General features: G+C 44.9%; 1 protein-coding gene across 2 annotated transcripts in view; it reads left to right on the top strand.

Moving 5' to 3' along the window:
• TNRC6B (trinucleotide repeat containing adaptor 6B) overlaps positions 1 to 7827 on the top strand; it is a 221655-nt gene extending 213828 nt beyond the window's left edge. For both annotated transcript variants that reach the window (XM_065423816.1, XM_065423807.1), the window contains 2 exons: positions 592 to 731; positions 7146 to 7827. In XM_065423816.1, coding sequence (XP_065279888.1) covers positions 592 to 731; positions 7146 to 7533 — 528 coding nt within the window. In that variant the 3' untranslated portion in view covers positions 7534 to 7827. The remainder of the gene's footprint in view (positions 1 to 591; positions 732 to 7145) is intronic.
• The last annotated feature ends 4467 nt before the right edge of the window (positions 7828 to 12294 follow it).

The raw sequence follows: 12294 nt of genomic DNA, 5'->3' as shown, positions 1-12294 counted from the left end.
TCCCCAGTTTTTCAGATGGTATAAAGTAGTAATCTCTAGCATTTTCAAATTACTGGCTGGTTTTAAAATTCTTCTGAAATTGAATCATTGGGGATGGGGGGAAGCAAATCAGGTGATCAAAATGACATGATTTTTTGTGTGCAATATTTCTTGCCCTAATAGGGTTAGAAATACAGTTTGTACTCCACTGGAAATCTGGGAAACACAGAGATAATCACAATTTAGTCATCTCAACAAGATGAAGGGAGAGAAAATTAGACGTGGGCCTAGAATGAGCTAAAATTAAAACAAGCTAAGCTTAGTATCTAATCACTGTACTACAAAGTGAAGTCACTGTAAGATGCACAAAAGCCTAATGAAAAGAACCTATTTGAAAATAACATCCCATCCCTCTCACTGACCTTCTCAAGGTCCCACTCTTTCCCCTGTGACATGCAGCACAATACTAACTGATTTTTTAAAATGTAAATTTTTAATTACCTTATTTATTAAACATATTTCAAGTTCTTCAGATGTATTCACATCATAAACAAAAAGTTCAGTGCCCCTTTCTTTCAGTAAACTGTTATTTTTCCTGACTATCTTCCTCAGATCGATGGGTCAACCTTGAGGACGATCTGCATGCAGCATGGCCCACTGCTGACATTCCATCTGAACCTGACCCAGGGCACCGCCCTAATCCGATACAACACCAAACAGGAGGCGGCCAAGGCCCAGACTGCACTGCACATGTGAGTTACCCCAGCAACATGCATATACCCCGTTTCCTCTGTCACACAGAGCTGATTTTGTCTATTGATAAAAGTCCTGCATGCAGGAGGTGATTCAGTAAAACTTGTTCTTTGAGTGCTTGCTCATGTCCATTCCATGCTAGGTGTGTGTGCGCCATGTGCACAGTTGCTGGAGATTTTTTTTCCTTAGTGGTATTCATAGGACTGGCCTTCGTGCCCCCTGGAGCCCCGTGCACATGCGCCAGTATAAGGGGCATTGAAGGCTCCACACCCTCTCAGTTCCTTACCGCCTGTCACATTTGCTTGGAATGACCACCTTGCTCTTGCAAGGCTTTCCAAGTGGTTTAGACTCTGTAGTCTATCGTACACCTCTACCCTGATATAACGCGACCCGATATAACACGAATTCGGATATAACGCGGTAAAGCAGTGCTCCGGGGGGGCAGGGCTGCACACTCCAGCGGATCAAAGCAAGTTCAAGCTCTGAGAATGACGACTGCTGGAGTGTCCTAACTAGGCTGTTATAGGTGAAACCGCGTTAAGATTTTTTGGCTCCTGCGGACAGCATTATATCAGGGTAGAGGTGTATATAGTTTTTATAGTTAACGTACTTAGTTATCCGTTAATATTAGTGTATATAGTATAAATAGCAGTCCTAGTTGTCATGGGACATCATTCCAGGGACTGGGCATGCCCCGGTCCCTAGGCTTCAAGCCGTGTACCTCCTGCGGCAAGCCCGTGGCAGTGAGCAACCCGCAATTGAGTTGGCTAAAGTGCCTTGGGGAAGCTCACGTTAAGGAGAAATGCAAGATCTGCAGGGGCTTCAGTCCATGCACTCAGAAAGACAGGGACATTCGTCTGAAGGCTTTGCTCATGGAGGCAGCCCTCAAACTGTCCTCAGCCGCTCCGAATCGACGCCAAGCACTTTGGTCTCCATGCGAAGTGCTCCACCAGCACTGCTCTTCCTGGCTCCATTCTCCATTCCAGGGCCAAGGAAGAAGCATAAGAAACAGCGTGCCGAGAGAGGGCGTTCTCCAGTGCTAAAGAGGGACAAGCAGGGAGCAGCTGATAAAATGAGACCCATGCTGGGCCACTCGTCCTCCCCAGAGTCGGGCCCCCTCGACTCCGGAGGTTTTCCAGGTTACAAAGGATTTCATGTCCCTCCTGATATGTCCCACCCCCGAATGTCCCTTACCAACCAGGGATGGAACGGTTCAAGGGGCAGTGAGCTCCGTCGCGGCACTGACCGTCGTGTCACCTCCAAGAGGAAAGCCCTCCATGGCCCCGCCGCAGCGGTCCCCGACCCAGCATCAGTCACCAATTCCCCAGCACTGCCTGGAGGCAGAGTGGGTACAGCTCTGCCATGGTCTCTAGGGGAAGAGTCCTCTTCAGAGTCTGGGGGGAAATCCTTTGCTACACCAAAAAAGTACCAGCTGTCATACTTCCCAGTGGTCATACTCTGGTGTCTCCGGAACGAGCCACTGTTTCTTCCCGACCAGCACTGGACCTCAACTCTGGTACCCACCCCGAGGTCACTGAAGTGGCTCCAGTGGAGGTGGTACAGATGGAGGAGGAAGGACCAAACCCTCCTATGGATTTAGGGGGTCACAAGTCCTAGTAACCCTCTTCAACCAGATGACTTCAGGGCCCATCAAGAGCTCCTGAAATGGGTCGCTACAAACTTGGGGCTGGAAGTAGCAGCTCCCTCCAGAGTGGCCAGAGCCAGTCAATGAAGTTGTGTTGGGACCAGTCAGGGCACTATGGCAGACTCCTTCATCTCTGCGAGGTTTCACATGGTCTCCCTGGCTCTATCATTCCCTCCCTGGACCCAGGAGACTGGTATTCCACCCTCGATTTACAGGAAACTTATTTCTACATCTCCATCTTCCGTGGACACGAGATTCCTCAGGTTTGTGGTGAGCCAATGCTGCTACCAATTCATCGCGCTTCCCATCAGTCTGTCAGCAGCCCCATGAGTTTTTACAAAGAGGCTGCAACCATGCCATACAATGTCAGATGTCGAAGTGTACAAGTCTACCCCTACTTCGATGATTGGCTGATCAAAGGCCACTCGTGGACTCAGATTCAGCACAGCATTGGCATAGTAGAGCCAGTGCACATTTTGGGCACTGGGTCTGTTAATAAATGAACAGAAATCAACATTGGTTCCAGTGCAGAGAATAGAGTTTATTGGGGTAGTGCTCGACTCCATCCAGGCCAAGGCCTACCCATCAGAGGCTAGGTTCCGAACTATGTCAGATCTAATCGCCCGGGTCACAGCTCACCTGCTTTCAACTGCCCGGGTGTGACTCCAGCTGTTGGTCACATGGCAGCGTGTACCTACATGGTGCAATACGTGCAGCTATGCCTCAGATCCCTACAGATGAGCCTGGCATTAGTCTAGTCCCCGGGCAGACACCACTTGGACTTGGTTCTCACGATTCTGTCGCCCATCTTAGCTTCTCTGACTTGGTGGAGAGACCCACGTTCTGTGATGAAGGGGGTGCCTTTCGCTGCCCCATATCCGACAATAACATTGGTTTTGGATGTGTCAGACCTGGGGTGGGGAGCCCACCTCGGCAGACTCAGGACCCAGGGTCTCTGCAGAACTCTCTCTACATATAAATGTCAAGGAACTCAGGGCAATATGCTTGGCTTGCCAGGTGTTTATTCCCCAGCTCTCAGACCAGGTCATGCAGGTCTTGACGGACAACACGGCCTCAATGTTTTACGTCAACAAGCAAGGGAGAGCTCGATCCTCAGCCTTGTGTCAAGAGACCCTCCAACTGTGGGACTTCTGTGTGAAGCACACCATTCACCTCAAGGCATTGCGCCTCCCAGGAGACCAGAATGCGTTGGCAGATCACCTCAGTAGGTCCTTTCCTCTTGCCACAAGTGGTCTCTTCACCCAGAGGTCATCACTGTTATCTTCCACAGGTGGGGGACTCCCCCAAGTGGACCTGTTCGCCTCCAGACAGAACAGGAAATTTCCTGGTTCTGTTCTATGCGCGGGCTCAGCAAGGGTTCCCTTTCCAATGCCTTCCTACTCTCGCGGGCAGATGGCCTGCAGTACACCTTCCCACCGATCCTCTTGGTTCACAAGGTCCTCCTAAAGATGAAGAGGGACAAGGCGAAGGTTATCATGATTGCTCTGGTGTGGCCACACCAGCATTGGTTTGGCATGTTTCTGGATTTCTCAGTGGCAGCTCCACTAGTGCTCCCATCCCGCCCGGACTTGATTTTGCAAGACCACGTCCGGTTGCTTCACCCGAACCTTGCCTCGCTATGTGTGACAGCATGGCTGCTGCGTGGCTGAACCCTGAGGAGCAGGCTTCCTCGAATCAGGTTCAAGAAGTCTTGCTAGGTAACTGAAAGCCTTCCACCAGGGTTACCTAATTGGCTAAGTAGAACCATTTCAGTTGTTGGACCTCTGCACGGAATCTTTCTCCATCTCAGTCTTCCCTGCAGTCCATCTTGGACTACCTACTCCACCTGAAACATCAAGGTCTGGCTCTATCATCTGTTAGGGTTCACTTGGCAGCTGTCTCAGCCTTCCATCCTCCAGGACAAGGCAGATCAGTTTTCTCCCAAGAGATGAAAGTCAGGTTCCTCAAGGGCTGGGAAAGACTGTACCCGCAGGTTCGTGACCTGATTCCCCCATGGGACTTAAAATCTGGTCCTGTCTAAGCTCACAGGGGCCCCTCTGCGAGCCGTTGGCATCTTGTTCCTTACTGCTCTTCTCTTAGAAGGTCGTCTTCCTGGTTGCGATCACTTTGGCCAGAAGGGTCTGTGAGATCAAGGCCCTGACATCAGAAGCCCCTTATATGGTGTTCATCAAGGACAAGGTCCAACTGCGCCCCAACCCGGCCTTCCTGCCAAAGGTGGTGTTGCAATTCCATAACAACCAGGACATTTTTCTGATTGTCTTTTTTCCAAAGCCTCATAGCACCGATGAGGAACGTTGGCTCCGTACATTAGACATTAGGCAGGTCTTGGCCTTCTATATCAAGAGGACTAAGTCCTTCCACACATCTACACAACTTTTTGTAGCAGAAGTGGAAAGGATGAAAGGATTACCGTTGTCATCCCAAAGAATCTCATCCTGGATAACCGCTTGCATCCGAGCTTGCTATAAGCAGGCAAAGGTTCCGCCTGCAGCCATTGTGACCGCTCATTCCACAAGAGGCCAGGCTTTGTCAGCAGCATTCCTCACACAGATACCAGTCCAGGACATCTGCAGAGATGTAACACGATCATCGGTTCATATCTTCGCATCCCACTACGCCATCACCCAACAGGCCTGTGATGATACCAGTTTTGGGAGAGCAGTGTTGCAATCAGCACGTCCATGAACTCTGAGCCCACCTCCAGGGGTACTGCTTGTGAGTCACCTAGCAGGGAATGGACATGAGCAAGCACTCTAAGAAAAAAATGTTATTAATCTTTTGTAACTGTTGTTCTTCGAGATGTGTTGCTTATGTCCATTCCATGACCTGCCCTCCTACCCCTCTGTTGGAGTTATGGATAAAAAGGAACTGAGAGGGTGCGGAGCCAGCGGAACCCCTTATACCGACGCATGTGTGTAGGACTCCAGGGGGCGCTAGGGTCAGTCCTACGGATACCACTAAGGGGAAAAAAATCTCCGGCAACACGGCGCGTGCACACCTAGCATGGAATGGACATGTGCAACACATCTTGAAAAACAATAGTTACGAAAGGTCAGTAGCCATTTTTTTGTCTGTCCACTTCCATGTTTTAGAAACTCTCAGGTAGTAAGCCAGTTCTCTGAGGTAGGAGGCTCTTCCTTTACCAGCAGAAGATGGGGAATGATGCTTTGTTTCTGAATGAGATTGTTGGAACTGCTGCTGCAAAGTGACAGTGGCACAACAAGGATTTTGCAATGGGTGGGGTGGACTGATGGGATCAGTGTGCAAATGAGTATTCAAATTCGGCTGTGTTTATGAAAATTAATAAATTGCTTCAGATGAGCATTAATCTGCAAGATTTTTGCAAAGTGATCAATCGCATTTTCAATCTGAAACAAAGTCCATGTGAGTAGCAAAGCTAAATTCCTTTCCTCCTCCTGCCTCTTTATAAAAAAAAAAAAAAAAAAGAGGGGTGGGGGGGAGGAATTGCTTTGTGAAGGAAAGCTTGTTTCCTAGAGCAGGAATTCTCAAACTCTTTCATAGCATGGACCACATTTTAGTAGAGGTTCTCACAGACCACTTGTCCTCTCGTTCTTGGTTGTATGTATCACTGCCTCCTAGTCATGATGGTGTAAGACCCTTGTGGCAGCAACAACAACAGTTGCTTACATAGGAAAGTGATGGTAGGAAAGTATTTAATGTGTTTTAATAAGAATTTAGTAGCTGGAAATCAGGAGTGGGAATATGCAGCATTATATGGCCCGCCAGCTCCCCTTGAGCCCCCAGCAAGTTCAACATGGGCCACAGTTTGAGAACCTTTGAAGTAGAGGAAAAGAAACTTTTATTTGGGTGAAAATGGTTTTTTTAACTCTCTACAAAGATTTTTGAAAACTTTTTTTAATTAAAAAAATCTTTAAGAAAAAAATCAGTTTGGAACATTTTAATTAAAATGTCTCAAAGAGAAATGTTACTATTTCTGCATTTTTTTCCCCATTGCTGGTTTTTACCCATCTGCAATGATTCTTCAGTTCTGTTCTCTTCTGAGTAATCTTTACTTCTGGGGGCACTGCAATGCAGAAAAATAGGGCTAGGAAAAGACTAAATAGACTGTGGTTTTAACTGAGAGGCACTTAAAATAAGTTTGCAGATCCCAGACTTGGTTTCCTGTTCTCAGGCCTCCATTAGTTTTCTTAAATTTGAGTGCGAGTCTGGCTTGCTTTAGAAGTGCATGCGGTCTTGGGCGCAAAGACTTCTTCCCATGCTCCCAATTACCTTTCAGAAATGTTAAAGCTTAAGAAAAGGTTGGGAACCCAAGAAATTCCTTTTCTTTCATTCTGAAGTTCTTTGATTTCTAACCTTTTCTTAAGCTTTTGTGTTTTGGAAAGATAATACACACTGAACCTATTCAGGTGTGTCTGCATCTTTATTTTTGGGGGGGGGGTAATTATCTCTTTCATGTGCATGTTTATGACTCTATTAATGTTTCATACTCTCTCTGTGGACTGGGTTTCCTACAGAGCCATAAGAGCTGTAAACGTACTGTTATTTTTTTTTAAAAACTGAAGGTTTGGGTTCTGCAGAGTCTGATTAAACTGGTAAAGTGGAGATGACTGCACCCACCTTCCTTGCTTAGTTCTACCACTGATTTCCTTACTGGTCTGGGCAGTCTTTGCCATTTTGTGTCCAAGGTTTGGAATCCTGTGCATGTACCCTAGTTTTTATATGAACTTTGTTTCTCGTTCACCCTTTTTTCTCCCTGCCCCCCCAGGTGTGTGTTGGGGAACACTACCATCCTGGCTGAGTTTGCCACAGATGAGGAGGTTAGTCGCTTTCTGGCACAAGCTCAGCCCCCGACACCTGCAGCAACCCCAAGTGCACCCGCAGCAGGCTGGCAATCCCTGGAGACAGGACAGAACCAGACAGATGCAGTTGGACCTCCTTTGAATCTTTTTGGTGGGTCAGCAGGGCTTGGGCAGTGGAGCAGCAGTGGTGGCAGCAGCAGTGGGGGCGATCTCTCTGGCGCTTCATTGTGGGGGCCCCCAAACTATTCTTCAAGCTTGTGGGGGGTCCCAAGTGTAGAGGATCCCCACAGAATGGGCAGCCCTGCTCCCTTACTACCTGGAGACCTTCTGGGAGGAGGGTCGGATTCAATCTGAACTTAGAACTTTCAACTCTGACCTCGTGACCTTTTTTGGAACAGCAGCAGCACTAACTTGACCTTTTCGTTTTTTTTCAACTTGCAATAAATACATTTTTAAAAGGAAAAAAGAAAACGGAGAGAGAAAAAAGGTGGGTCATTGACAGACTGTCTGAGCACATAGTTGCCTCCCTTATATAACTTCAGTTTTTTCGTTTGGAATATGAATCCAAAAAGAGAACATATCACTCTTGAAATACTTGAATCATGAACGCCAACTTAGAAAGACAATGTGAAGCAAGTACACATACCATTTAAATTTAAACACAAAAAATTAAAAAAATTAGTTTCTAGTTTTTCACTTTTTCATGTTATACGGAAGTTGTTGCTAAGAAACATATATACTGAAAAAATAGCTTTTTAACTTTGTTTGCACTGGGTGTGTTTCCGTCCTTAGGTCTACCGTGTTGGGTGGGGTTGGGGGTGGGGTTCAAAAGAATTGCAGGGGTGGGGGGAGGGGAAGACTTGACGGAGCCTCACTTTAAAAACAAAAAAAATTGAAAAAAAAGTTGAAAAAAAAATCCCAACACTTTGTGATTGGCTGGTTGATAAATACCAGTGTGTTCTGGCACATGTAACTGCCCATGTGTGCTTGTTTCTGGTGAGTGCGCATTTTCTCCCTCTCTCTCTTGGCTGTCTCAGAATGCTGCATTGCTGATGGGTCTATGGGCTGGCTGGCCATCTGTGTGTCTTGATTCTGAAAACAAGTATGGGGGAGTCCCAGTGGCTGAAACAAAATTTTCTTGGGCTGGATTAAAATTTGTCAAGTCTTTTTGGTTTTTTTTAATTGATTTTCGGAGGGTGCTAATTCAAGTTTGCAGATCATATTGAATGTGGGTTGTTGCTTCCTAGCCCTTGTTCTGACCCTGTGGTAGAGCAAAACACTGCCATGTCCGAAGGATTTGGTGAGAAGGGGAGCCAATGTTGTCTTTTGAGTAGCAGTGTATTTATTTATTTATGTCTGCATGTGGGGTTTTTATGAGTAAACCCTAGAATGTTTGTTTTATAATGCAAGCCATTCTTTTTTCTTCTGTGGAGGGTAAAACAGAGGATAGAAGACATCACGTTTATATGTGGCTAAGACCAATGTTCTTATCTAGTCCCTTGCAGTCTTCAGTATCTTTAGAAAATTAGTCTCACCCCTCCCCCAAACCATATACATATATTCATGTTCATTCATGAAGTATCCATCAAAACCTTGAAATTCCAGCCCAACCAACATTATTCTCTTAATTGATTTACTGCTTATATTAAAACTGACAAAACTAAGTTGTCAGCAGTTTGCTGGCCTGCCTGCCTCATCTCCTGAAAGCACATGCAGCTAACTCCTTTCTGCATCCCTCCTGATGAGTGTTACCTGTGCCAGGCCGTGGTGTATTACAGCACCAGACCATCACTGACAGAAACGTTTACTTACGAATGTTCTTAAACCAGTGTGTACTTCAAATGTTTCCTTTTGTTTCTCTGTGTTGTGTTTTTTCCTGTGTACGTGGTTTTGCTTAGGCAGGTATATAACTAGCAAAGACTTTTTTTAAAGTATTGCACCTTTTTTTGTTTTTACTTTTTCTGTACTGTTGCTTTTTAATTTCTGTATTTAACGAAAGATTTGTTTGGGATTTTTCGAGCATCAGTGTAGTAGTACTCTGGGCAGGATGGGGTGACCTTTAATCCACAGTGATAGCCAGTGTGTGCGTGCGTGTGCACGCTGGGAACAAAACTTACAACACTGCTTGTGAAAAGAGCTGTAGCAGACCTGAAGGGACATCCCTTTACACAAAGCAGGAGATATTTTGTGGGGGCAGGGAGAAGAGGGAAGAGAGATGATGGTACTCTTCTCAGAAGTGCCACCACTAGTGTGGTGGTGTCAAGCTCTGTGTTATACTGTTTAGCATAAAGTGCTGACATTCTGTACCAGCAAATACCTACCCATTCCAACCCTGAGTGGGAACGTACCTCTGTTGTACTTATTAACTGTAGGAGGTGGGGAGGGGAGGGAAATCTCTTTTCTTTAGCATCTTCACTGAAGGATACAATAGTGTCTAATGTATTTAACTCTTTAAACATTGGGGGGAATGGAAAAGGCAAACTGAAATAGTGTGTGTGTGTGTGTGTGTGTGAGAGAGAGAGAGAAAGGTGGGGGAATTCTGTGATTTTTTTTTTTTTTAATTGCCATATCTGTGTAAACCCAGTGTGACATTGAAGGCTGACTGAGGGGAATGCTACATCTACATATGCCTATAGATTCATATGCAAAGTGTTATGTGACCCAAAGTGTGTGTGTGTGTGTGTGTGTGTGTGAACTGGAGTCTGCAACATACTATCTGGTCCTTTTTTGAATATTATTTTTTTTTTTTGTTTTTGTTTTTTTTACTGTGCCCTCTCCTCCATCCCACCATACACATTGAAGCAGATGTTTTTCTTCCAACTCCTACCAGTTAGGTTTGTTCCCTCCCTCCCCCCAGGCAGAGCTACATTGTCTCTGGTAGCCTCAACATGAATACCAGCCATGCGCAGAGATGCAGGAGAGATAAAACCCCTGTGCCAGCAGTACTTTCAAATGAAGCACCTATGATGGCCTGAATAAGCCGCTATCCATTCTGTCACGTTACTCGCCCATGCTGGTTCACTGCTGTGTTCCCACCCCCTCACTTCTCTCTCCCAACCTGCCCTAAGGTCCCTTTACCTGCACTTTGGGTTAGTTGAGTTAATTGCGATACTACCGTGAAAGCCGGGTGCTAGAGCCCCTCTTGTTTACAAGACATAATGAGGGATTTGAAATATTTAAAAATGAAAAGCTAAAATGTTCTTCCATAGTAAGCTTAAAGAGGAAAAAAAACTTACACACAAAAAAAGACCAAAAAGTGCACGCATGCATGCATATATATTAGATGAAGACTAACTCTGGGAGCATTTAACAGTGTTTTTTGTTTTTGTTTTAACATTTATTTTCCTGCTTTAAATTTGCAAGCTTTCTCAGGAATTCTAGGGTAGGAAGCCAGTTTTTGAAGATGGTTTATTTAACCTTATCTTATCCTAGATAGATGGCTGTTTCTTTCCTGTTGATAAACTTTTACAAGTTCCTGAATCTTCAAAAACTTTGAAAGTTTTTACTTTAAAAAAAAATTAAGAAGCAGAAAAATCTCCAAATGTTACTGTCATAACTGGGGATCAAGCATTTTAAAGACTGTAAAAAATAATAATTACAACAGATTCAATAAGAGCAACAGAAATTCATTGTATTCTTAAAAACCAGGTTGTGGGAGAAGAGGGTTGTTCTTTGTAGAGCGCTGTTAGTCTCATGTGAGTACAGTTGCATGGGGGGGGGGGGGGGGAGAGGTGTGAATGGAAATATAATCACTTAGTTCTATTGCAATGAAAATTAGACTGAACTATCCCTCCAAGCACCTTTTTAAAAGAAAGAAAACTGTAAACCTAACCCGTACCTATGGAATATCCTAGCAATGGAGCAGTTGTATCTTGTCTCCTTTTTAATACAGAAAATGATCAAGAGGGGAGATAATTTGAAAGTCTCCTGTGAAATGTACATTAGAGAACAAAAGTGATTATTTTTAAATTTCCAACTACCCCTTAGTCAATGATAATCCCCATTATGAAGATTTGCTGCTTGCTTTTCTTTGTCTCTCACCCAGAAATGTACTTTAGTTTTAGTTTTTTGAGGGGAATATTTAAGCTCTCCTGCTGACCCCACAGGTGCCAGCTGTCAAGACTCCCCGCCCTGAGAACAACTTTGCTGATCTTAGTGTTGGGATGGATAACTCCTGTCTCCCACCACTAAGGGAGAGGGGCCTAATCTGCCTGAAGTTTTTAGGCTGAAACCACAAGCCACTTTAGTGCCTTTGTACATATACCCACACATTCTGCAAAAGGAGGCATATGTAGTCCAGACACTCCATGAAAATGAATGCACCTGCTCTTAGAATAGAAAACGAGCCTGCCGCAAAGGCATGCCATGCAGTGTGTTACATAACAGAATAGGTAAGACTGCTTTTTATGATTTGAAAAATCAAATGCCAAGTTTCTCTCCTATCACTTCAGTTGTGCTCTGTTTGTGTGTTGCATTCTTCCTGCAAGTGTGTGCATGCAAGTGCGTTAAAAACAATACACCAAGTTAATTTGGAAAATCGTAGTGTGATTGGCCAGTAGAGAGGGATTCTTTAGTTTCTTTTTCTTTTTTTAAATTGAGGGAAAGATATTTATCTGAATGCTTTGCCAGAGGCTGTGCTTTATCAATTGGCAGTGTACGAAGAACAGAAAATGGTAGGACTTAGTGGAAAAACAACCACTTTGCTGCAGTCCCTTGGCAACAGCCATGGCTGATGACTACTAAGAGGTTAGAGCACTGACTCTTTGGCTGTGTCATTTCATAAGGGCATCCTTCCCCTCTCCAAAAACACCCCCATCTCTGAACTCTGTGTAGGCTTTATCTTTGGCACTTGTATCTTGAGTCATCAATTTATAAGTTGCTTGAGGTACTTTAATGCCTCCCGTTTTCCAGTCTGAAAAAATTTAGTTGTCAGTTTTGTTCCTGTCCAAATTTATAGTTGAAACCATGCAAGTAATACTTGTCTAATCACTGTGTCACTAGCTTGGTTCTATAATGGTTTTTCTGACCATTTTGAACAATAGTTCTGGAGGACTATGCTAGCCAGACAGCACTCTCCTACAGGCCAAATATGGCTTGCCTTTCTAAAACAAGCAG

This window comes from Emys orbicularis, chromosome 1, assembly GCF_028017835.1.
Source record: "Emys orbicularis isolate rEmyOrb1 chromosome 1, rEmyOrb1.hap1, whole genome shotgun sequence".
Classification (NCBI taxonomy): domain Eukaryota; kingdom Metazoa; phylum Chordata; order Testudines; family Emydidae; genus Emys; species Emys orbicularis.
The sequence above is the reverse complement of the archived record's forward strand: the minus strand, read 5'-3'. Positions and strand labels throughout refer to the sequence as shown.